General features: G+C 47.7%; 1 protein-coding gene across 2 annotated transcripts; it reads right to left on the bottom strand.

The window, feature by feature from the left end:
- Window positions 1-12,251: 12,251 nt before the first annotated feature.
- LOC111922575 (uncharacterized) lies at window positions 12,252-16,170 on the bottom strand. 2 transcript variants are annotated; one of them, XM_023918118.2, is made up of 6 exons: window positions 15,652-16,170; window positions 13,891-13,955; window positions 13,632-13,781; window positions 13,294-13,442; window positions 12,863-12,919; window positions 12,252-12,572 (listed from the first exon to the last, which is right to left on the bottom strand). In XM_023918118.2, exons 1-6 carry the CDS (start codon window positions 15,776-15,778, stop codon window positions 12,518-12,520), a joined length of 603 nt encoding a protein of 200 aa, XP_023773886.2. In that variant the 5' UTR covers window positions 15,779-16,170; the 3' UTR covers window positions 12,252-12,517. The 2 variants fall into 2 exon arrangements, with proteins under 2 accessions (XP_023773886.2, XP_023773888.1); XM_023918120.2 differs by lacking the exon at window positions 12,863-12,919.
- Window positions 16,171-22,877: the final 6,707 nt, after the last annotated feature.

The following is a 22,877-nucleotide window of genomic DNA, read 5'->3' on the forward strand; positions in this document are numbered from 1 at the left end:
AAAATCTCCACCAATTCCCACAAAATCTAAGAAAAATCCTTCAAAATTCTTCAAGTCTCCTCAAAATCCCACAAAAATCCCATGAATTTCCAGAAACATCCCAAAAAATCTCTTCAATATCCCATAAAATTCTTGAAAAGCCCCTCAAAATTCCAGAAAAATCCCACAAAATTCCATAAATCTCCTCAATACCCAAAAAAATTTTTGAAAAACCCCTCAAAATTCCAGAAAAAATATCACACAAAATTCCCTAAATCTTCTCAAAACCCTACCAAATTCTCGAAATATCCCACAAAATGTCCACAAATGTCCACAAAATTCAAGAGAAATCCACAAAATTCCAGTAAAATCTGATGAAATTTTTAGCGTTCAGGAACACACATCATCACAGGATGATTATATGAAGGTGCTTTATTGAAGAGCTCTGGGTGTCAGGGGTACACAGACCCAAATCTGACCCATCTTGCTTTTGAGCTGAACATGTTTTATACTCTATCGTTATACAACTTACATGTTAATTATTAAACTTACACTGTTCTATTGTATGCATTGTTTTTACCCAAGCATGGATTTCTCGTGTTCCCCCTTCAAACCCCCTAACATTGTTCCTCATGTTCTTTAAACAATAATTATATCTAATCACATCTAACAATTGTATCATTTATCATATATTGATTACACAGGTGCAGTTTGACCTGATCTTTAGCAAGCACAAGGCCTAACATTTCCCAGGGCCTACTTTTCCCATGTCTTTCCAAACCCAACTTTCTTTCTATGTCCCCAAATTTTCTAAGATTTTAAGACCTTTTACTATCAGTTCCATCTGATCCAGCATGCCTTTTCCTTTCTCCAGAGAACGATCAAAAAGCTCTGCTGAAGGCGGTGTTTCCCAGAGGAAGCAGTGGCCCATGGGCAGCCTCTGTTGCAGGAAGGGAGGCCATGCCAGGCACAGTCCCAGGAGGTAATTGCTGTGCCTCTGGGCCTGAGCCCTGATGAGGCTTGAGCTGCCATCTCTGCTGCTTGGCTGTGCCTGCCCTTCAGGGATGTTGCACAGAGCATGGAAAGGGTGTTGAGAGTAACCAGAGCCAGCCCAGAGCTCCCCAGGCCCCTCTGCAGCTTTGGCCATGCCCATTGACATCTGGCTCCCACAGCCTTACCCGACCTCCTCGCAGTGCCCAGTTCCCTAAGGCAGAAGGGGATCTCAGCACACCATGGAATGGTTCTGATGTGTGCTGCCTTCTAGATTGGAACCGTGACATGGATTATCTGGAAGTGCTGGTTAATGGTGGTTTGAAGTCCTTGCCAGATGCTGGAGGCAAGTTCTCAATGTCCCTTTCCACACAGAATAATCAGTGTCAATGTGGCCAGAGCACACTCACGTTCCATTTCCCTTAAGAGTCTGAAGGTTGATGGATTCTGGAAACCTCACCCTGCTCCCTTCTGGAGCCCTGAGTGATCCCACAGCATTGCTGTCAGTGGGAGGAGGGAGCATTTAGTTGTCAATTTTCTTCCCGTGTGCAATGCCAGTCTCTCCTTCTGTGTGCTCTGTGCAGCCACGGAGAGGAGCAGAGAGGGACGGGGCTGGACCCAGGGCTGTGTCCCGGGGCTGTGCTTGGTGTGGCTCCTTTGCCAGCCCCAAGGAGCCTGAGCTGCTCCCACTGCTGCTGCCAAGCCCTGGCCCTGCCTGGGGCTCAGTTCAGAGCTGCTGGCAGCTCCAGGGAGTCCTTTCTCTCCTGACTGCCATGCAAGAAGCACCTTCCATCCCAGTGTGGGCCCACTGTAGGCACGAGGTCTCCCTGCTCCTGCTCCAGTTTGCAAGGCAGAGATGAGGGAGTGCCTTGGAGGGCACCAGTCACCCAGGTGCACTCACTGCCACTCCGGCCTGAAGGAGAATCTTCAGCCGTGTCACGGGAGCTGTTCTGTCCTGCCTTTCTTTGCAGATGAACTTGATGATGAAGATGATCTGGATTCCTAGTCCATATCAGTTACTGAGCCTGATGATGAGGAAGATGATGAGGGTAGGTCAAAGCCTTTCCTTCTGGGAGACCAATGGAGGAATTCAAACATCTGGACATAATCCTGAGTGATCTGGAGAGATGCCGTGGTGGGTCCATGTCCCTCAGCCTTCTCCTGAGACTCAGCAGCCGGGGGCTTTCTCTGCACATCTGGACAGGCCGTGCCCAGCATGGCGGGAAGGGATCCATGGCAGCCTCGCTGCTCCACTGCTGCTTTCCTGGCCTGCAAGGCTGTTTCCCAGCCAGGCCTGGCTGCAGCTTCTCCCCAGCCTCTGCAGGAAGACATTTGGCATCAACTGACAGGGAGCCCAAACGGCAGCACAGGCCATGAACACTCTGAGATCCCCTGCAATTTCCCGGTCTCAGGGTAGATCAGGTGTAGGGGCTGTTTGCAGGACGGAGGGCCGTGGAGCAGCTTCAAAAGCCTGGGCATTTTCCTGATCCTTATCCATGTCTTTGCAAAGTATTGCCTGGAGAAGACCAGCACAGCACAGAGAAATTGTGCCGTGCAAGCTCAGGGGCTTGAGCAGTCTTGTGCCAAGGGGTGGCAAGGTGCCTGCAGGCCCCAGCTCTGGGGGAAACAGAGAATGTCCTGGCCGTATCCAGCGTGCTGCCAGCTCAGCAGTGGAGCACAGCACAGGCTCACGCTGCCCATTGCTCCCACAGATGCAGCCGGCACCACAAGACATGCTCAGAATATCTGGGAGAGCATGAGAAGAGTTTTCTACCAGGGAACACATGGTTTGATTAAGTTAATGGCCATTGTGGCTGGTAGAGCACTTTTCCTGATGATGTGCTATGCAGGAATCTGGTATTGCTGGAAGAGAAAAGGGTGAGTGTTTTGCTGATCTCGGCCTCAAACAGCTTCTTGAAAGGCTGGTCATAGTCGGGAAACATTCCCAGTGAGGCTGCTGTGCACTTCTGGCTAGTTCTTGGTTGCCCAAATAACTGTGCTGAGAGTTCTGCTGCTGCCCAGGGCTTTCATTGGCCTCTTAATTGCTGGGCCTTGTCCTGGGGAGCCCGCTGGGGCTGCAGCCAGTGCTGGCTCCCACTGAGGCTGCCTGGCCAAGAGCAGCCCCAGGAGCAGCGGGCAGAGGCAAAGCAAGGTGGGCAGGAGAAAGAGTGGGGACGAGATTGCCCTTGAAAGGCAGAGGTGCTCTGGGGCCCGCTCCTGGCCAGGGACCCTGCCCAGAGCCATCCCCTGCTCACCGGGGCCTTGAGGGGCAGCTGTCCAGCTGGGCCAAGCTGTGCCAGCTGCTCCAGCCGTGCTGGGGAGCCTTGGCCGCTCTGGGCCCTGCTGTGCAGGAGGGTCCCTGCGTGCCAGCGGCAGCTGGGGGCCTCAGCCACCTCCTCTCTCCACAGGAGCACCTCTGCAGCTTCAGAAGAGCAGCCAAAGTCTTTAATCACTTGAGAAGCTGACCTGTCATCCCCGCTCTTCACCTCTGTCTCCCTCTGCTCTGCTGTGGCTCCATCCCTGTCTTGAGGGCATCCCAAGACCCACACCTGCAAAGTGAGAGCCTCTACCCCTGAGCCCCCTGGCCCTGGTCCCTGGCCAGGACTGAAATTGGGCAGCCCCTGTCCACCAGAGCAGGGCTTGGCCCATGGTTTTTGTTCCAATAAAGAGATGGAGCTTTCACCTCAGTGTCTGGCTGGTACCACCAGCAAAGCCCACATGGCACCAGCCCCAGCTGAGCTCCATGTCCAGGAGCAGCGGGCTGTGCCCACGGTGTGGGCAGGCAGGAGCCAGGCAGGGGCTGCCATGACCAGTGGTGGGGCCACGAGGGGCTGGGGGAGCCCATGCTGAGCATCCCTGGGCTGTGAGGGCACATTTCCTTCAGTGGCATCAACTGGGCCTGCACCTCATGTGGCACCCAGGGCTAATTTGGTCTCTCTCCTAAGGTGTGCAGGGATCCCCCAGGAGGTGTGCAGCAGGGTTAAATTGAGAGGGTTTTTCCTCTTCTCAGCACAGCAAAGGGGACACTCTTGGCTGAGGTTTTGCAGAGCTGGGAGGAAGCCTCTTGTGAGCCCTTGGGCCCGGCCTGTGGGCACAGCGGGCAGGCAGAGCCCATCCCTTGAGGCCAGTCCGGGCTGCTCGGGCCGGGCCGGGCCGGGCCAGGTGAGGGCTCCGGCAGGGAAGGGCCGTGGCCGTGGGCTCTGATGAGGCTGCCGAGCTTCACCCTGGCCCTGTGCTGCAGCCAAACACACATTTACAGCCACAGCCATTCTCTGAGGCACAGGAGGCACCCGGGGCTAGAACTGAGGCCGTGGCTTCTCACCCTGAAGGGAGGCTGGCTCTCTTGGTTCAGAGGGCACTGCTTAGATCCCAGTTCCCTTTGTAAACCTGCTGGGGAAGTGTGGAGGGGCAGAGAGTTCCAACCCTTCTCATTGGGAAGTGTGGCTGATGCTGTGGGGTTTTAAAATTTTTTGCCCTCTAAATTTGTGTCCTGGCAGAGGGTTAAGTTTGCTTGATCTCACAAAGGCCCTTTTCTTCTTGGTGCTCAGTGGCACTGCAATGCAGCCGGGGTTGAAGGAGGATCTGCGGTCGCTTGAGCCATGATTGTGGGACACCGTGTGGGACCTGCTGCTTTTGGCTGTGATTTGTGGTGCTGCTGGTTCAGGCCTTTTACAGTAACTGGCTTCAGTTCGTTCATCTTGTCACCAAAGGTTTGGAATAAATCTCTTGAACACCCCTGTAGTACTAAGAGGCAGGCATTGCTTTCTTGAAGTGCTGCATACACAGGCCATGGGGATCACAGGGCCTTCTTGGTGGGGTCTTCAGGGAGCCTGGTGGTCATTGAGGGAGGAAGCTGATTCTGCTGGAAAAAAGAGGGTTTTCCATGTGTGGAAAAGAACAACCTCTCACTTCCCCATCCCTTTCTATACAAAGTTATACAGGCAAGTGCATTCAAATATCTCTATCTGCCATGTCAAACTATTTTTCTTTCTATATCTATCTATCTATCTATCTATCTATCTATCTATCTATCTGTCTGTCTGTCTGTCTATCTATCTATCAATCTATCTACTTTACTAATCTATGAAATATTTTTATGCACAAGATTTTGTTTATTTATAAATTATAACACATCTATTAAGAGCTGGAAAATAATACATTCCATCTTATATATAGCAAAGCTTGTGTTTAGGAGCAGACATGAACTGTGATTTCCTTCCTGCTAGACATATGCTGGCTTGTTTAGATTGACTTTGAACTGATGCCCTGCAAAGCTGGAGAATGCCTGGTGGCCATTGCTGTGATATCCTTAAAAGTTCTTTCTTAATTTTAATATTTTTCTTTTGTGCTGGTTGGTAAATACCTTTCTTCCTTGAGCTGTGTGCTGGCAATATTGGAGGTAGAAAACAACAGAATACTGCATCTTTTAGATACTTGATAGTTGTCCTGTGAAATTTTATTGTAGTATCTTCTGTCTAATACCCACTCAGAATTAAATCAGCTGAGCACAACTTACTGCACAGCTGCAGCTCATGTTTCCACAGTGCAAGTGGCTTTTTCTTCTTCTGCATGTGTATCAAACACAACCAAGTGCAAGGCTGCTGACAGAGGAAAGAGCCTTGTTTAGTGGAGCCTGGACTTTGGGAAGGTGGTAGCTGTTAGATCAATACCCAGCAAACTGCCTAAATTCCTTTTTGTGACTGCTGTCTGGTGACTTTGGCCTGGCTTCTTGAGGAGGTTCAATTTTCATTTAGAAATGGCACGAGAACACTCCGTGTGCTCCCGTGGAGCCAGGGCTGTCCCAGGACACATGGAGCTGGGACAAACAGCACATTGATTTTCATCTCAAGAAGCCACATGAGCTCCTCATGGCAGCAACCCCACGCACTGCTAATGGATCCATTACAATTAACTCAGCACACAGCTTGGAACTTGAAGCTCTGACATAAGGAGCTTGTTCAGTTCTGCCATGGAGGAATGGAGTTTGAAAACAAAGAGGTTTAGCAAGGAGATAGATCCACGCACAGCTAAACTCTTTGTACTCTAGCAAAGGAAGTCTTAGGATGTAAACCCTCATCCATCCTCTGGTTTTACCCCTCCATTGAGCCAAATTCTTGGTCTTCATTCCTGTGTCAGTAGGAAAATATGACAGGGAAGTGGAGATCCTCCTTGGCTTCTTCAGCTGGCCAGCTTGTAACCTCATCCTCTGCCACAAACAGGAACAGACAAACTAGAATTTTGTTATGAAACCGTATGTTGTGTTTGTTTTCACACAGAAGTAACTGAGATTCACTGGAATATTTACAAGCCATAAATGATGGATTTATTGTGGTTGCTAGAATCTTTCAGATTTTACAACTTTTCTGCTGCACAAGAACCTGGCACTTGCAGAACTCTTGCCCCATGCACTTCTCCAGTGCTTCTTGCAGAGAAGTGCTTCGGGAATAATCAGGATGAGTGCCACGTTCACGTGTGGTTTATGGAGCCCACAGGACAGGGAATTGTCTTTGCTGAAGGCACTGGCTGTTATTCCAACACCTGCATCACTTTTTCTACAGTAATCCTTGTGAGAAAGGTTGTTTTTTGCCATAGAGATTTTTAGTCGACATTTTTTATCTCAAACAGCCAAAAGTTTTCCATCTCACACGTTTCTGATGCTGATTTTTCCATTCCAGTCTGTTGTTGGCCTTATCGGGAAAATTCATCTACAAACACCAGAGGTTTATGTCTAAAAAGGAGACAGAGATTTTACTTGATTTGAATAAAGGGAGAGGCCATGGGCCATTCTCCTGGGGTCTCTCAAATTTTTGGAGGACACAGCCTCCTTTTTATCTGAATTTCTCAGCCACATCCCTGTCTCTTTCCCCATTGGCTGAGGTACTTGAGAGGCTCAGACTCCCCAGAGTGCCTGATACCTAAGATTCCCCTCTAATGTATAACCCTCCTTCTTCATTTTTAATTCTTATGGAATTTATGTTTTTTCCCCATCGTTTCTTTCATCTTTCAATATCAAATTTCATTTATCAGCAAACTTACAGTTTGTTTGTAAAGGCAAATATCTTTTTTCCATTCATCAATCAGAGGAATCCTTCCCATTGTTTCTTTTATCTCTCAGTGCTAGTTTTATTTACCAGCAGACCCACAGCTTGTTTCTAAAGAAAAATCTCTCATTCCTCTCAACCTCTCTATTTTTAATTTTTTAATAATTGTCTTTACAAACTTTAGTTGTCATTGGCTTAATTTCCTATTCCTGGATTTTTTTTTGTTTGTTTTGCAATTATTTGCAGTGACATCAATTTCTGTCCTTTTGTAGCTATTCCTGGATTAGTAGCTATGGCTACTACCTGCACCCTTTTTAGCACACGTTTAAGAAATTGTATTAAGCAAGGGATCATGCATGCTAAAAAGATTAGAGTTGCTACAGCACAAGAAAAGCATTTCTTAAACCCATAGTTTACAAGATAACCACAAAAACACCTCTTATTCTCATTCTTTCCATGTTTGGACTGATACATGAGTTAACTTTCCTATTACTTTTGTAATTTGTTTCACCACCTTTTAGCTATCATTTAATTTGCCACACTCTCTCCCTTCTTCTGCTGACAGTGTTTGCATTTCTAAGCTCTCACACGAGGCTTCTACCTGCAGTTCCATTTAAATCTGTGTTGTTGGATCTGGACCAGAACCTATTACAAAGGATTTGAGTTTTGTTTCAGTGTTGCTACTTCTACTGATCATCACGGACAACACGTGTCCTGCTTGTGGAATTGTTTTGGGGGCAGCTTAAAAATAAGGGCTCCAAAAAACCTTCTCTTTCCCCTCTGCTTTATAGGCTTCAAAATCTTTTTTGGTAATTATGGAAGGAACACCTTGCTTAGCTGCTAGTAGTGACCTTAACAAACATTTGATTCTATTTGCCTTGACATCTGAAACAATTATAAGGAGGGAAGTTGGGGGTCTTATAATCTAAACCTAAAGTCTAGTCAGAAATGCTTTTTCCCACGTATGTGCTTCTTGTTCTATTTAGACAATAAATGCTTTTTTCAGAAGAATGAAGCCACCATGGACTTCCTTCTTCATCTCAAAATCTTGTTTATTATGGACCTAACTCACTGTTTTGGTTTTACTGAGAGACCTCTAGCTTTTTCACCACTCTTCACAGAAGTATCAGTGAACGCTGTTTATTTCTATCTTTAGCACACTTTTATAGGATTCTACAGGGTCCGCAGGCTAAGCAAGTTATTATTGGCTAATACACACAGGTTTACATTTTTTCTCTTATTCACAAGGATATTGTTTTGCTTTACTCTTTCTTCTGCTTCAAGAAAGGTTTCAAAGGTTCAAAGGTTTCAAGGACTTTAGCCTTTAATATCACGACTTATTTCAAAGACTGGTTTGTGCAGACAGGCCCTTACTAATATATAAAATATATCAACAAACAACAACAAAAACAGTCCTGCCCTTTTGCACTAAGAGATCTCTTGTGAAATTCTGCAGACAGAGCCCTCAAGTGAGTGTGGGGTGCTTTTCACCTCGGCGTGTGCAGTTTGCGGGAAATTCGAGTTGCCCCCCTTGCTCTCTAGACACCGCTCACTCTTTTGGGAGTGTCGGACTAGGTGCGGCTGGAGCAAAACATCTTTCCCCTAATACAGACTGCACAACAAACCTGCAGCCCTTTCTGTCTGTCAGAAATCCTGTCCGTAACTCCAGTTTAAATGTCATGATTCGCTAACGCCAGTGGGAGTCGCGAGAAGTTTGTTTGATCTCCGAGTGCAAAAAGGACACAAGGGATTTCAGTTTAAATCACAACAGCAATAATGTACCTTTATTTCAGTGATAACAAGGGTTATGTGATAGATGAGAGGGATGGTGAGAGAGAGATAAAGAAAACAAAGTAAAGAAAGAGAGAAGAGGAGGTTATAGCTACCAACAGATGAGACGGGGTCACTGGAGTCTTTTTCTGTAGGGAGATCTCGCCAAAATCAATTTAGCCTTATGTAATTCTTCCCCAAAGTGACCTTGTTTCCAATGTGCTAATAAACACCCCAAAGGAGAAGTACCTGCTATGAAAGCATTGCTGCCCAAAACCCCTTTAAGCTTCTCCATGTCACAACTACAATACACCACAAATGCCGATCCTGCAACGCTTTCGCAGTCGTCTGACAGACGGCGCCCAGGCAATACCAACAGGAATTCCTTTAGCCCAACCAAGCACAGCTTTTGCTGCGTCTTATTGGCAGGCACCCAAACCAAAGTAAAAGCACCTTACCTCTTCTCCTGGGGACGCTGTGAGCAGCGGAGACGGCCGCGGCCGATGGGCTCCCCGAGAATCCCTCGGTGCTGGCTGGAGCAGGATCGGGTCACGAGCTCGCTCAGCAGCACTCACAGGGTCCCATCTGGGTCACCAAAATTTTAGAGTTCAGGAACACACATCATCACAGAATGATTATATGAAGGTGGTTTATTGAAGAGCTCTGGGTGTCAGTGGTACACAGACCCAAATCTGACCCATCTTGGTTTTGAGTTGAACATGTTTTATACTCTATCATTATACAATTTACATATTAATTATTAAACTTACACTGTTCTATTGTATGCATTGTTTTTACCCAAGCATGGATTTCTCGTGTTCCCCCTTCAAACCCCCTAACATTGTTCCTCATGTTCTTTAAACAATAATTATATCTAATCACATCTAACAGTTGTATCATTTATCATATATTGATTACACAGGTGCAGTTTCACATGATCTTTAGCAAGTACAAGGCCTAACATTTCCAGGACCAACTTTTCCCGAGCTTGCCAAGCCTAACTTTCTTTCTGAGTTCCCGGATTTCCTAAGATTTTAAAATGTTTTACTATCACCTCCAGACAAAAATAGTCCTCCCTGAACAGTCAGAGAGCTACATCTATTTTTAATTTTAACTCTTTTAAAATTTTTCCAGAGCCTGCTGGCTGTGTTCAAGGTTTTCTCCCTAATTTCTCCCTAATGCACATTCTCCAGAAATTGTGCTTTTACATCATTTTGCATTGATTAAAGTTACCTGCAATGACCAGTCAATCCAAACCCTGGGAAAACTCGAACTTCAGGCTATACCCAATCAAAATATTTACCTCCCACATCTGAAGCCATGACCTGCCAAGTACTGTCCCCACTGTCATACCCTGTCCCCTGGAGGTCTGCTGATGCCATTTCAAAGGGGTTGCCAATGAAAACAAGTTTGAATATTTTTGTAGTTTCCACATTGGCATTAAAATCCTTGACTAGAAAAATCACAAGATTTCTAGGATTCTTCCATACTGTCATTCTCACCCGGGATTTTAGTGTGTCTGAACAATCAGACAAGGTTTTAGTTTTAGACACTACAGACAAAGTCCCTGCTGTTCAGTGATCCCATTCCATCAGCATATAGTCCTGATGATTCCTTTAGGCAGGAGCAGAAAAGGCAAGAATGAGCCAAACAAGCTGTTCCTGTGTTCTCATGTCCTGCACAGCAGTAACTGGGAATTCACGAATGGATTCAGGAGACAATGGGTGCACAGGGAGCCACAAAGACTTTGGGATGCTGAAATGGACCAGCCTGGTGCCTGTGCCCGGGCTGCACTGGGCTGAGCTCCAACTGCACAATCTAACAATGGTTGAATGGACACACCATGGGCCACTGGAGACTCCTACTCCTAGTTCTGTGAGCTACACTATTCACCAGTCATTCACCAGATGATTTTTTCATCTTTGCTTGAAATCCAGGAGAGGAAAAGGTCAACATGGAAAAGTATTCTTCCAATTCTAGTGACAGCTGTGCCTGCACACCACCTGTGCCCATGGCAGGGTGGTTGGAGACTGGACGATGTTGATGATACTTTGCAACACCAAGTGCTCTGGGATTCTGGGATTGCCCAAGTGGAGAGCAAAACTGATCTGTGTAAGTCCCTGCTTTTTTTCAGCACATGCTGTTTCTTCCTTTGTTCCAAGCAAGTCCAGGATTTTGTTTCATGTGTCTTTAAGGTGCCTGGACAGAAGAGAGGGAGGGCAGCTGCAGCACAGGGCTCCTGCCCATCAGACTCTTTCTCTCACTCTCCCTCTCTCTCTCTCTCTCTTTCTCACGATGGCGCCAATGCCGCTGCCTTGGGACACTTGAGTGTGGAGGGCGAGCTCACCCTCAAGCACGGCCATCCAAGTCAGTCACGGGCACAGGCTACAGCTGAAGCTGGCAAGCGTTACTGTGACGCTGCAAGTGAAGAGAAAGCCATTGTGGCCAACTCTGCTGAAGCCTTTTGCCAAAGCAAAGGCAATTGTGCCCACAGCCTCCCCCGGTTTGGCACCCGGCTGCTGTGGATGCCTCAGTGCGCAGGTGCTGATGTTGGGGCTGCTGCTGTTCCTGGGCACACTCTGCTGCTGTTTCTGTGGGCTCCAGTGCCGCTTGGGCAGCAGTGACTGGGCAGCCCTGCTGGAGGAGACATTGCCACCATTGCCATGGTGGCAGCAGCTCTGTGGGCCCCAAGCTCTGTGTCAGGGGGGCCTCAGTCACAGCAGCATGGCCTGGGCAGCCGTGAAGGCCTGGGCTGGGCGCCAGCCCTGCCTCTGCCCACTGCCCCTGCCTGGAGGCACCCAGTGGCCATGGCCTGGCAGCACCCCCCTGCCCTCCATGTCCCCAGCCAGCCCAGCCTGGGCACCTCGGGCTGTCCCCACCCTCCCACTGGGGTGGTGTCCCAGCCTCCAGGCCTTCTGCTGCAGGCCTGGGGGACATTTTGCAGAAGCACCAGAGCAGTCGGGTGTCAGGAACCAGGCAGCTGCTCGGGGGCTGCTTATGGCTTCAGACACCCAATTCCTCAGGGCTTCCCACCACCCCAGCTCCTACAGGACCTTCTGTCCCCTTGGAACCTCCTGCTACCCACTCCCTCCTACATCCGCCTCATGCCTTCCCACTGCCTTGTCCCGTCTGCGCCTCCGCAGCCCCTCATCCCTTCACGGCCTCCCAGCACCCTGTCCCCTCAGGGGCTCCCCCAGCCTGGTCCAGCAGCAGCGCTGCAGCCCCACAAGAGCTCCAGCAGCTCCTCAGCCATCACGGCAGCAACACATGGGCAGCAGGACACAGATGGCGCTTCCTGCCTGCCACAGGGCTTGTGGCTTCAGCACAACCACCAAAGGCCAAGGGGCTTGGGGCCATTTCCCCTGCACCACTGCACACCCCAGCAGGTTGCTGAACACAAGAACCCTTTTCCCTCTCTTCCCTGATGCCCCGCACACCCTGGGCAGCAAAAGAAAGGCCTTGAGACTCTTGTGTATTTTAACATATCCTATATTATTTACATACTAAAAAGAAATAAATAGAACAAAACAATTCTTATGAAATAAAAAATCCTGGCTGGCCCAGGTGGCTCCAGTAGCCAGAGCCTCCAAAATCAGCACTGAGCACATCTCCAGCAGCGCAGCCAGCCCAGGCCCGACAGACGAGGCCGTGTCCTCCATGCCCTGAGGATTTGGTCTTGCATCCTCTGGAGAATGGAATATCGGCCACTCTGGATGGCCCAGAGGACATAGAGCGTTTCAAGTGCCAGGTCTGACACAGCACAGCTTCTGTCCTCTGTCAGGCATTTGAGGGCTGGAAGAGAGACGAACAAAGCCACGGTCAGATCTCAGAGCTGTGGGGGCCCAGCGAGAGCCCCCTGCCAGGGCCATGCCAGCCGGCTCTTGCCTTGGCCAGGAGGGAGCAGGGACCAAGGGGCTCAGCTCGAAGCTGCTGGCCACAAATGCCCCACGTGGCCCTGAAATCTCGCTGTGCTCTGCCCACACCGCCCCTCATCGGCACAGGGAGCAGAGCCCTCCACAGCCAGGCCAGGGCTTGCAGCTGCCCCCGACATCCACCGCTGTCAGCCCGCTGCCCTGGCTCACCTCTGCACAAGACCTGGAGCTCTGCCTGCTGCCCCCTCAGCTGCTCCCCGGCCATCCCTGACAACACAGAGCCTGTCAGGGCCCCAGCAGCACAGCTCCCTGCCAGCGGCGCTGCGCAGCCATAGCAGCTCTGCGGTCAGACACAGCACCGTGGGCTGGGCAGCAGCGGGGAGCTGAGCTACCCGCCAGCTCTGCCTGTGCCCACTGCCCCTCAGTGGCAGCAGCAGCCAGGCAGCCCAGCTCTGTGGGGACAGGCCCCTGAGGGGCAGGCTGGCAGCACGGCAGCAGGCTCGGGGGCCGACTTTTTAGCAGGGCTGGCAAAGGGAGCAGCCAGAGGCCCTGGAACTCTGTGTTGCTCACAGCCCTGGGCTGGGCTGTACAGGGTGATGGGCTGGGGAGCCCTGAGCCCTCGGGGCAGGTGGGCCCCATACCTGTCACACGTTGGGGCCACCCGCAGGAGAGTGATGGCCACATCATCGGGCTCTGCCTCAGCCACTTGCATCAGGGCCCAGTCCATCCTGTGCTCAGCAGCCTCATTGGCCATGAGCCACTGGTGGATGTACCTCACCACGGTGGGCACCTGAAGAAGGCACAGGGAGACTTGGAATGCTAGCAGAGGGAGTCAGCAACGTACCCAGCTTCTTCCCCAGACAAGTGCTTCTCTCCCACCACGCTGCCATGGCCTCAAAAACTTCAAGTGAGCAGCAGGCGTGGCTTGGGAAAGCCAAGCAATTGCTGGAGGATCAAAGGCTGGCCACAGGCTGCTTACTTGCTCTGGACTGAAAAGAGCCGTCTCTACAAGCAAATCCAGCTGGGCAGCGCTGCTCTGTTCTTCCAAGACCTCTGAGGATGCTTTGACCTCAGTGTCCATGGGACTGGTGTCTTCCTTGCCAATTCTCTTGACGAATTGGTAAAGAAACTGTAGGAGAAGGGCAGGAAGGCAGGGAAGTTGCATGGAGTGCTCCCAGTGCGGTGCTGGGCTGAGCAGTGCCAGCAAGCCCAGCCCAGGTGGGGATGGCTGCAGGTACCTGTGCTGCTCTGCAGAAGCGGCCACGGGCGGTGTCCTGCTCTTGTGTCCCGTCCATGGCTGCATCTGGCAAAGAGCAGCCAGAGCTGAGGGGCTGCGGGAGAGGCTGGAGAACACAGCCCATCCCTGCGTTCCTGTCATGGAGTTACTTTACCTTTAAGGGAGTTGGAGCTGCTGGGAAGTGCTTGGAGTCTTTTCTCCTGACCAATTATCGGTCATTGCTGGGAATTGACAGCAGTTTAGGCCATTGAAAAGTGAGATCAACTTGTGAACCCTACCTTAAAATGTAAAAGCAGAGCTCTCTGGGCTCTCTTTGTTTTCTGGCTGTGGAGGGTGGCGGAGCTCCAGGCCTCCCGTCCCTGCCCAGGCCATGCGGCCGGGCGGGGATGGGGCCGGGCCTGCCCCTTCTCCCGGCCGGGAGATGGGGGGGGGGGGCCTGGGGAAGGTTTTTCTCGGGCCCGGGCCGAGCCGATCTCTGGCTCGGCTGCAGGTTTTGCTGTAACTAATTCACTAGAAACTGCCAAGTGAAGAAAGAGAGAAGCCCTGGACTTGCAGCGGGTTGGAGCAGCGACCACACGCTCCAGAGCAGCCATGAGGAACTTTTCATCGCAGACGGCTCCAGCTCCTGTTCGGCAGAGATCTCCGAACCATCTACAAAAGCCTGGGCAAGATTTTAACTCTTTCATTACCCAGATGAGACTTGCAGATTAATCTTTTTATCCAGAGAGAGAGAGAAAGAAAGATCAACATGAAAAGAGACTTTATAAACTACCAGTGACAAGAAAGAAAAGAAGCTTCAGGAAAGGTAGAGAATTAAGAAGATGCTTTAATTAAGCTGAAATATCTCCCTGTTAAAACTATAGAGATGGTCAATAAAGTCCTGAAAAGAACTCCTTTAATTCATGATATAGGATCTAGAGAAGAATAGTGTTCAAAGTGTAAATTTGAGTAAAGAGTAATTATAGTATAGTGAAGTACTAAGAGATTAAAAGCCTTGAGAGGCCATGAGAAAACTGTTGAGAGATTTGAAGCCCTGAGAGGCCATGAGAAAACTGTTTTCTAGTGAAGCTCACAGAAACAGATGAAGAAGACTTTTTTTTGCCTTTGAATAACTTATCCTTAAAAATGTTATCTCTAGACACATGGCCCATACTTACTTCAGAGTGATGTGAAAATGGGAGGAGTGAACTCTAATAATAGCAGCTCTGAGCAGCTAACATTAGGGCAATAGAAAACTATAACAAAAATAGTTTTCTTGTGAGAAACTCCATAAATTAACAGGAAGAAACTTCTGTTTCTCTATAAAGACTGGTGAACATACTAGCAAGAATTGAGACTGTTTTAACCATCAGAGTTCCAGAGTTTTTGTCTCTGTTGTCATGTGAACAAGAGAATAGTGGGTAGATAAGAGATGGAAAGGTTTTTCTGGAAGTTTATTCTGGTGTTCTTATTATTGTGGTTTATCAATAAACTTTCTTTTTTTTCCCTTTTAAGTTGTATGTCTGTTTTGCTCTTATTCTAATCCATATCTCACAGCAAGAAGTAAATAATTTTCTTAGTTAGTAGTTTAAAACCACGACAGTTCCCCAGGCAGGGACAGTCCCAGGATGCCCCAGGGGATGCAGCATGGTCACTGCGGGGAAAGGCAGCCCTGGCCTCTCTTCCATCCTTTCTGTGGCCTTTGCCAGGGGACGCAAAGGAAAGGACAGGATGGGCCAAGCTGGCCACAGGCAGAACCCTGTTGGCCAGCTCTGCCACTCACCCTCCTGCAGTGGCTGGAACAGCTGCACCTCTTCAGTCTCCTGTTCTAGAGCAGTTTCAGGGCCTTCTTCCTCCTCCTCCTCTTCAACCCAGGCCAACTTGGGCACTCTGGTGGGTCGCCGCTCCATGGCAGTGACTGGATGTCTGGGAACCTGCAGGAGAGATGCCTGGGAGAAGTGCCGAGGCAGCAAGTCCTGCAGATGTGCCTTGAAGGCACCTGCAAGACTCAAGTCCTGGCAAGACTACAGGACAGCAAGTCCTGCACTCGGCTCTTGAGGGCTCCTGCCACAAGGACAGGAGTCTCCTGATTGTGGTGTGGCCTCAGGGGCAGTGACTGCAGGGATTAGAGATGCCTGGGACAAGCTCCAAGTCCCCAAGTGCTGTGGTGTGGTCCTGAGGTCAGCTGCAGGAATATGGGCTCAGAAAGGCTCCGGGTCAGACACAAATGAGTGTGCTGTGCAGGGGCTCCTCACAGCACCGCTCTGGCGCGTCCTGTCCCGTCGTGTGCACCGAGCACTGTGGCGTGGCCCTGTCACCGCCAGCTCCTATGTCAGCACGTGTCACAAAGGGCCCTTTGACATCTGCTCCCGTTGCCACCATCCCACGGTGACCGTGCTGCAGCGTGTCACAAAGGGCCCTTGCACACATTGCCCTCCGCCCTGGGGCTGCCCCCATCCCCCCACAAGTGGCCCAGCTTGGAAGGAATCCCTTGCCCAAAGTGTCTAAGACAGCCTGACGGGATCTTTAGGAACAGCTTGTTAGAAATGAAATGGAGCCAAATTTATCAATAAGAACTTTATTGAAAACTTTGTAAAATTTACTCATGGAAATGTCTTGGTTTTGGGAGACAGGTGTCTGCTAGGGAGGGCAGGAGCCTGGCACTGCCACAAGTTCCAGCAGGATAGGGGGTGTGAGGCCACCAATGAAGAGAGAAGAAGTAGAAGAAGCAGCAGCTCCATCTGAGTGATGGTGAAATTCCTTTCTCCCCATTGCAACAGCTCTGCACCCAAAGTGTTCTTCTCCGAAGCTGAAGAAGCCTCCAAACTGTCCCCACCCTCCCCTTTTCCTGCCCCCTTCCTCCCCTGGGTCCAGCTGAGCTCTTTGTCATTCCTGAAGCACCCACCAAGTACCTGCAGTTAAGTTTTCCCTGCAAGTAATGAGTAAAAATTCCACAGGCAAGCCAGAACTAAAAAATAAAAGACACCTAACCCCCAACACCTGTAAGTTGTATCTTGAGAGTCAGCCAGGATCTTTGTTTGCCAGAAACACCTCTGAAGTTTAATCAAGGCATTAGTCATCAAAATTATTTTGAAAATTTAAAGATCAAAGTAGCCAAAATACTCAATGTAACTAATTGCTGGGTATGTTCTCAGCTCAGGTTGGGAGGAATGGGGTTCCCTCGGAGGGCTCACCCTGTGGGGTGGCCAAAACTCTGTCAATGGGCTCTGACTCGTAACGGATCCAGAAAACTATGCTGTGGAACACAGGAATGCAGTTATCAGTTTTACAGGATTGATTGAGATTTCCCTTCAGGAGAAACCAAGCCCTGTTCTAGAGGCCACAATGTGAAAGGATTTCTGTGCTTTACCATTACAAGCTTACTCATTCTTTTTCCTCACTCTCATTCACGTTAGGAACAATAATTCTGTTGTCCATGGAGCTGGCACCTTTTGAATTTCAGAATAATGTCCCCATGGTCCTTTGCTGTTCAGCTTTACCATGCTGTCTGTGGCTAACAAGGCTTGCTGGGGTCCTTTCCCCTTCGGCTGGAGAGGTTCTGGGTACCAGTCCCTGAGGGACAGCCAGGCTCCTGGCTGGAATTGGTGTGGAAGTCCCTCAGGGTCACATCAGCCTTCACATGGAGCCCCGTGGATCTGAGCATTTTCCAAAGGGGCCTTTGGGGCAAACAGGGAGATTTGGTCTGGCAGCATCTGTAAAACAATATCCCATCCCATCGACTTGTTCTGGCAGAGAACACTTGGCTGCAGGGACATATTCCCATTGTTCCTGCCCAGGTCTCAGGATTCAAACAGTGTTGTCTTTGCCCAGAGCTGTTCCTTCAGCTGGCTTGGGAGGGCCATTTGGCCTCTGGACCCACACTCTGGCTCCATTATTAGGACTGCTGGATCCAAATCTTTTATCTCCACAAACAGTGCTATTTGGAGGTGGATCTCCTTCTTTCACAGTCATTTTTAAACTGCAATATCAATATTTGTGCTAACCTGTCATGGGGTTGAATCATCCAATCTTGTTCATTATTTTTTAACAGAATTTCTTTAATTTCTCCTTGATAATCTGCATCAATTCCTCCTCCCGTGACATGAACACTTTGCAAGGCCAAACACCAGTGAGCAGTTACCAAACCAAAGTGTCCTGGAAGAATCTGAATTCTTATTCCTGTATTGTAAACTCTCATTTGCTTCTGATTTCTCCTAATGAATTCCAGTGCATGAAGGTCCAGCCCTGCAGCCTCTAGGGTGGCCCTGGCAGGGGCCATCACACCCAGAACAATTTCCCAGGCAGTCCAAGTCTCACTGTCCATGGTTGTGTTTGCAAATTGGGTGCAGCCCTGCACACCCAGGGGTTTTCATTTCCCAGTGGGCCCATTGTTAAGGGCATGGAGCCCATCTGGGAGATGGGTTCTCCACCGGGACAGGTTCCCATCTCCTCATTTTATCGACTGCTCTTTTAGCAGCCTCTTCAGCCATTGAACCAATCCTGCAATTTGTGGATAGTGTGGTACATGAAAAACCCAGCAGTTTTATTCACTGTGTTTTTCCCAGGAACAGACAAGGCATTGCACATCACAGCATCGGCAAACCATATAAAAACAGCCAACTTCACCCCTTCCTCCTTTATTCTGTGTATACAATTTGCAAAGTTTACCACTGTCATTTGGATTCTGGCCAGTCCTTTTTTGTAGGATATTTTAGTGTTACAGTGAGCAACCAAAGCTCACAAATTAGTATTGTCAACATTATTTCACATGAACAATTTTTAATTTTGGTTATAAATATGTATTATTGTGTATTATTATTATTATTATTATTATCATCATCATCATCATCATCATCATCATCATCATCATCATTGTTGTTGTTGTTGTTGTTGTTGTTGTTTCACTTGCACAAACAAACCTGAGCTCAAGACTAAAACCTTCTGTACCTTCACATGGGAGCATTCCAAAAACAATTGTTCCTTGTCTTGGTGCTGTTTCCAATGTGCTGTTAACAAAATCCATCCTCATCTTCCCAAACCCACAAGTTCTTTTCCTTTTTCCACATGCAGTTTTTGGATGCATTCTAAGACTGATTTACTAAAATATGGATATGATCTAGTATCACTATCCAATTGAGACAGACAAAGACTCTTGAACTGTTTTAGGGTTAAAAAGTGTATGTTTATTAGCAGCACTGGGCCGATGTGTCAGATCACCCCTTAATACACACGGCCCCGAATACAGGTGAATACAGGCTTTTTATTTCCAGAAATATGGAACACAAATGCATATTCATAACCCCATTGCCACCCACACTCTGCTTCCTTTGCTAATTAGGAAAAAAGCAATTAAGCATGCATAGTTGGTTCCTTGAAATGGGTTGGTGGTCCTTTTATGAGGAGGGGTGAGAGAAGGGAGGGAAGGGATATGGCTCTTCCTCCTTCTGACCTTTCTACCTTTTCAATGCAAAGTGACAAATGGACCCTTGGCTGGGCTAGTTTCATGTCTTCAAAGAGTTTCTGATTTGCAATTCTCTTCTGTTCTTGAAGTTCCTTACCAGATTCATTGCTTCTCATTATAAGCCCAGCTGAACAAGCATAGAGTTGACAGACAATTAGTTATTAGCCAATGATTAACCTCTAATTTTAGCAAAGCTTCTCTAGCTCCCTTTAATTTTAGTAAGGCCCATCTATTTATTTTATTTAGATTTAGCAAGGCTTCTTTCTAATTAAGGCCACAGCTTCTCTAAAATCTTAAATTCTTCAAAGTTTATGTCTCAGAGTTATGACTGCTTTAAGGATCCAATGGAACCTCCATAGCCCCTGGCACCCCCAGAGTTCTGGCTGAGAAGAAAAGATGAATGGGGAAATAAAGAAACACCTTCTGAAGCTGGTGATAGAAACTAAGATGCCAGCTCTTGCCACTGGCTTGGGCAAGAATAAGGGCCAGACCCAGTGGGGATACTCAATTATCTCCCTTTGAACTGATGTTTAGAATTCCTTATCCTGGTAATCCTCAGCCTTGAGAATTACCTGGGGGGTAGGGATAAAGGATATCTATTGGAAACAATATGTAGCCTGGATACTGTCTCTTGTAAAAGCTCTTTGACAAGAAGCTCAGCTAGCACAGAGCCTGCCTTTAGACTTTGCTGCTCACAACATCCAGCCAGGAGATTGAGTCCTAGTGAAGGAGTAGAGAGAAGCAGCAGAAGCAGCAAAGTAGTGTAGACCTGTGCAAGTGTTGCTGAGCACAGAAACAGCTGTCAAGAGAGCTGAACACGGGTAGAGCCATCACTCTCGAGTCAAGGTCTCTAAGGCCCCAGAAATTCAGACATCTCAGCTAGAGGAGAAGCTCAGCAGGCTGCCACTGATGCTCCACAAGAGGGGACTGGAGCAGTAGCCAGGACATCAACATCAGGGGAAGCCCCGTGTGCCTCCCACAGACTGGCTGCTGAAATAGTTTGTGTGGGCATCCCTTCTCTCAAATCTCCAGTCATTAGAGGCCAATCCTCACTGTCATTGTTTTCTTTATGTTAAAGCTCTTTCTGTGCCTTCACTCGCCTTTACAGGTCGTGTAAAGACAACATGAAAGTAAAAGTTAAGTTAGGAAATTAAATTACACCATTAAAACGTTTGCCTTAATAATCTTACCTTGATATTGTCAGCCAGTTGAAGTTGAAGCCAAAAGTAGAAAAGTAATTTTTAACCATAAGAGAAGAAGTAGCAAATCCTTTTACCTGAAAAATTGTGAAGTCTGTGGAAGGCCAGGAAGATCTGAAGACTGGCCATGGGTGGCCAGCCCAGTCAAACCCAACCAGTGAGTTAAGTCAATAATAAACAAGATTTTGAGATGAAGAAGGAAGTCCATGGTGGCTTCATTCTTCTGAAAAAAGCATTTATTGTCTAAATAGAACAAGAAGCACATACGTGGGAAAAAGCATTTCTGACTAGACTTTAGGTTTAGATTATAAGACCCCCAACTTCCCTCCTTATAATTGTTTCAGATGTCAAGGCAAATAGAATCAAATGTTTGTTAAGGTCACTACTAGCAGCTAAGCAAGGTGTTCCTTCCATAATTACCAAAAAAGATTTTGAAGCCTATAAAGCAGAGGGGAAAGAGAAGGTTTTTTGGAGCCCTTATTTTTAAGCTGCCCCCAAAACAATTCCACAAGCAGGACACGTGTTGTCCGTGATGATCAGTAGAAGTAGCAACACTGAAACAAAACTCAAATCCTTTGTAATAGGTTCTGGTCCAGATCCAACAACACAGATTTAAATGGAACTGCAGGTAGAAGCCTCGTGTGAGAGCTTAGAAATGCAAACACTGTCAGCAGAAGAAGGGAGAGAGTGTGGCAAATTAAATGATAGCTAAAAGGTGGTGAAACAAATTACAAAAGTAATAGGAAAGTTAACTCATGTATCAGTCCAAACATGGAAAGAATGAGAATAAGAGGTGTTTTTGTGGTTATCTTGTAAACTATGGGTTTAAGAAATGCTTTTCTTGTGCTGTAGCAACTCTAATCTTTTTAGCATGCATGATCCCTTGCTTAATACAATTTCTTAAACGTGTGCTAAAAAGGGTGCAGGTAGTAGCCATAGCTACTAATCCAGGAATAGCTACAAAAGGACAGAAATTGATGTCACTGCAAATAATTGCAAAACAAACAAAAAAAAATCCAGGAATAGGAAATTAAGCCAATGACAACTAAAGTTTGTAAAGACAATTATTAAAAAATTAAAAATAGAGAGGTTGAGAGGAATGAGAGATTTTTCTTTAGAAACAAGCTGTGGGTCTGCTGGTAAATAAAACTAGCACTGAGAGATAAAAGAAACAATGGGAAGGATTCCTCTGATTGATGAATGGAAAAAAGATATTTGCCTTTACAAACAAACTGTAAGTTTGCTGATAAATGAAATTTGATATTGAAAGATGAAAGAAACGATGGGGAAAAAACATAAATTCCATAAGAATTAAAAATGAAGAAGGAGGGTTATACATTAGAGGGGAATCTTAGGTATCAGGCACTCTGGGGAGTCTGAGCCTCTCAAGTACCTCAGCCAATGGGGAAAGAGACAGGGATGTGGCTGAGAAATTCAGATAAAAAGGAGGCTGTGTCCTCCAAAAATTTGAGAGACCCCAGGAGAATGGCCCATGGCCTCTCCCTTTATTCAAATCAAGTAAAATCTCTGTCTCCTTTTTAGACATAAACCTCTGGTGTTTGTAGATGAATTTTCCCGATAAGGCCAACAACAGACTGGAATGGAAAAATCAGCATCAGAAACGTGTGAGATGGAAAACTTTTGGCTGTTTGAGATAAAAAATGTCGACTAAAAATCTCTATGGCAAAAAACAACCTTTCTCACAAGGATTACTGTAGAAAAAGTGATGCAGGTGTTGGAATAACAGCCAGTGCCTTCAGCAAAGACAATTCCCTGTCCTGTGGGCTCCATAAACCACACGTGAACGTGGCACTCATCCTGATTATTCCCGAAGCACTTCTCTGCAAGAAGCACTGGAGAAGTGCATGGGGCAAGAGTTCTGCAAGTGCCAGGTTCTTGTGCAGCAGAAAAGTTGTAAAATCTGAAAGATTCTAGCAACCACAATAAATCCATCATTTATGGCTTGTAAATATTCCAGTGAATCTCAGTTACTTCTGTGTGAAAACAAACACAACATACGGTTTCATAACAAAATTCTAGTTTGTCTGTTCCTGTTTGTGGCAGAGGATGAGGTTACAAGCTGGCCAGCTGAAGAAGCCAAGGAGGATCTCCACTTCCCTGTCATATTTTCCTACTGACACAGGAATGAAGACCAAGAATTTGGCTCAATGGAGGGGTAAAACCAGAGGATGGATGAGGGTTTACATCCTAAGACTTCCTTTGCTAGAGTACAAAGAGTTTAGCTGTGCGTGGATCTATCTCCTTGCTAAACCTCTTTGTTTTCAAACTCCATTCCTCCATGGCAGAACTGAACAAGCTCCTTATGTCAGAGCTTCAAGTTCCAAGCTG

This window comes from Cyanistes caeruleus, chromosome 13 (assembly GCF_971803275.1).
Source record: "Cyanistes caeruleus chromosome 13, bCyaCae1.hap1.1, whole genome shotgun sequence".
NCBI lineage: Eukaryota > Metazoa > Chordata > Aves > Passeriformes > Paridae > Cyanistes > Cyanistes caeruleus.

Excerpts from the sequence above, each read along its gene's own strand:
- LOC111922575 (XM_023918118.2), bottom strand. The coding sequence starts at position 15,778 with ATGGAGCGGCGACCCACCAGAGTGCCCAAGTTGGCCTGGGTTGAAGAG. Across the intron at positions 13,782-13,890 it reads GCTTCTGCAGAGCAGCACAG|TTTCTTTACCAATTCGTCAA; the intron begins GTACCTGCAGCC and ends CTTCTCCTACAG. Across the intron at positions 12,573-12,862 it reads GCTCCAGGTCTTGTGCAGAG|CCCTCAAATGCCTGACAGAG; the intron begins GTGAGCCAGGGC and ends TCTCTCTTCCAG.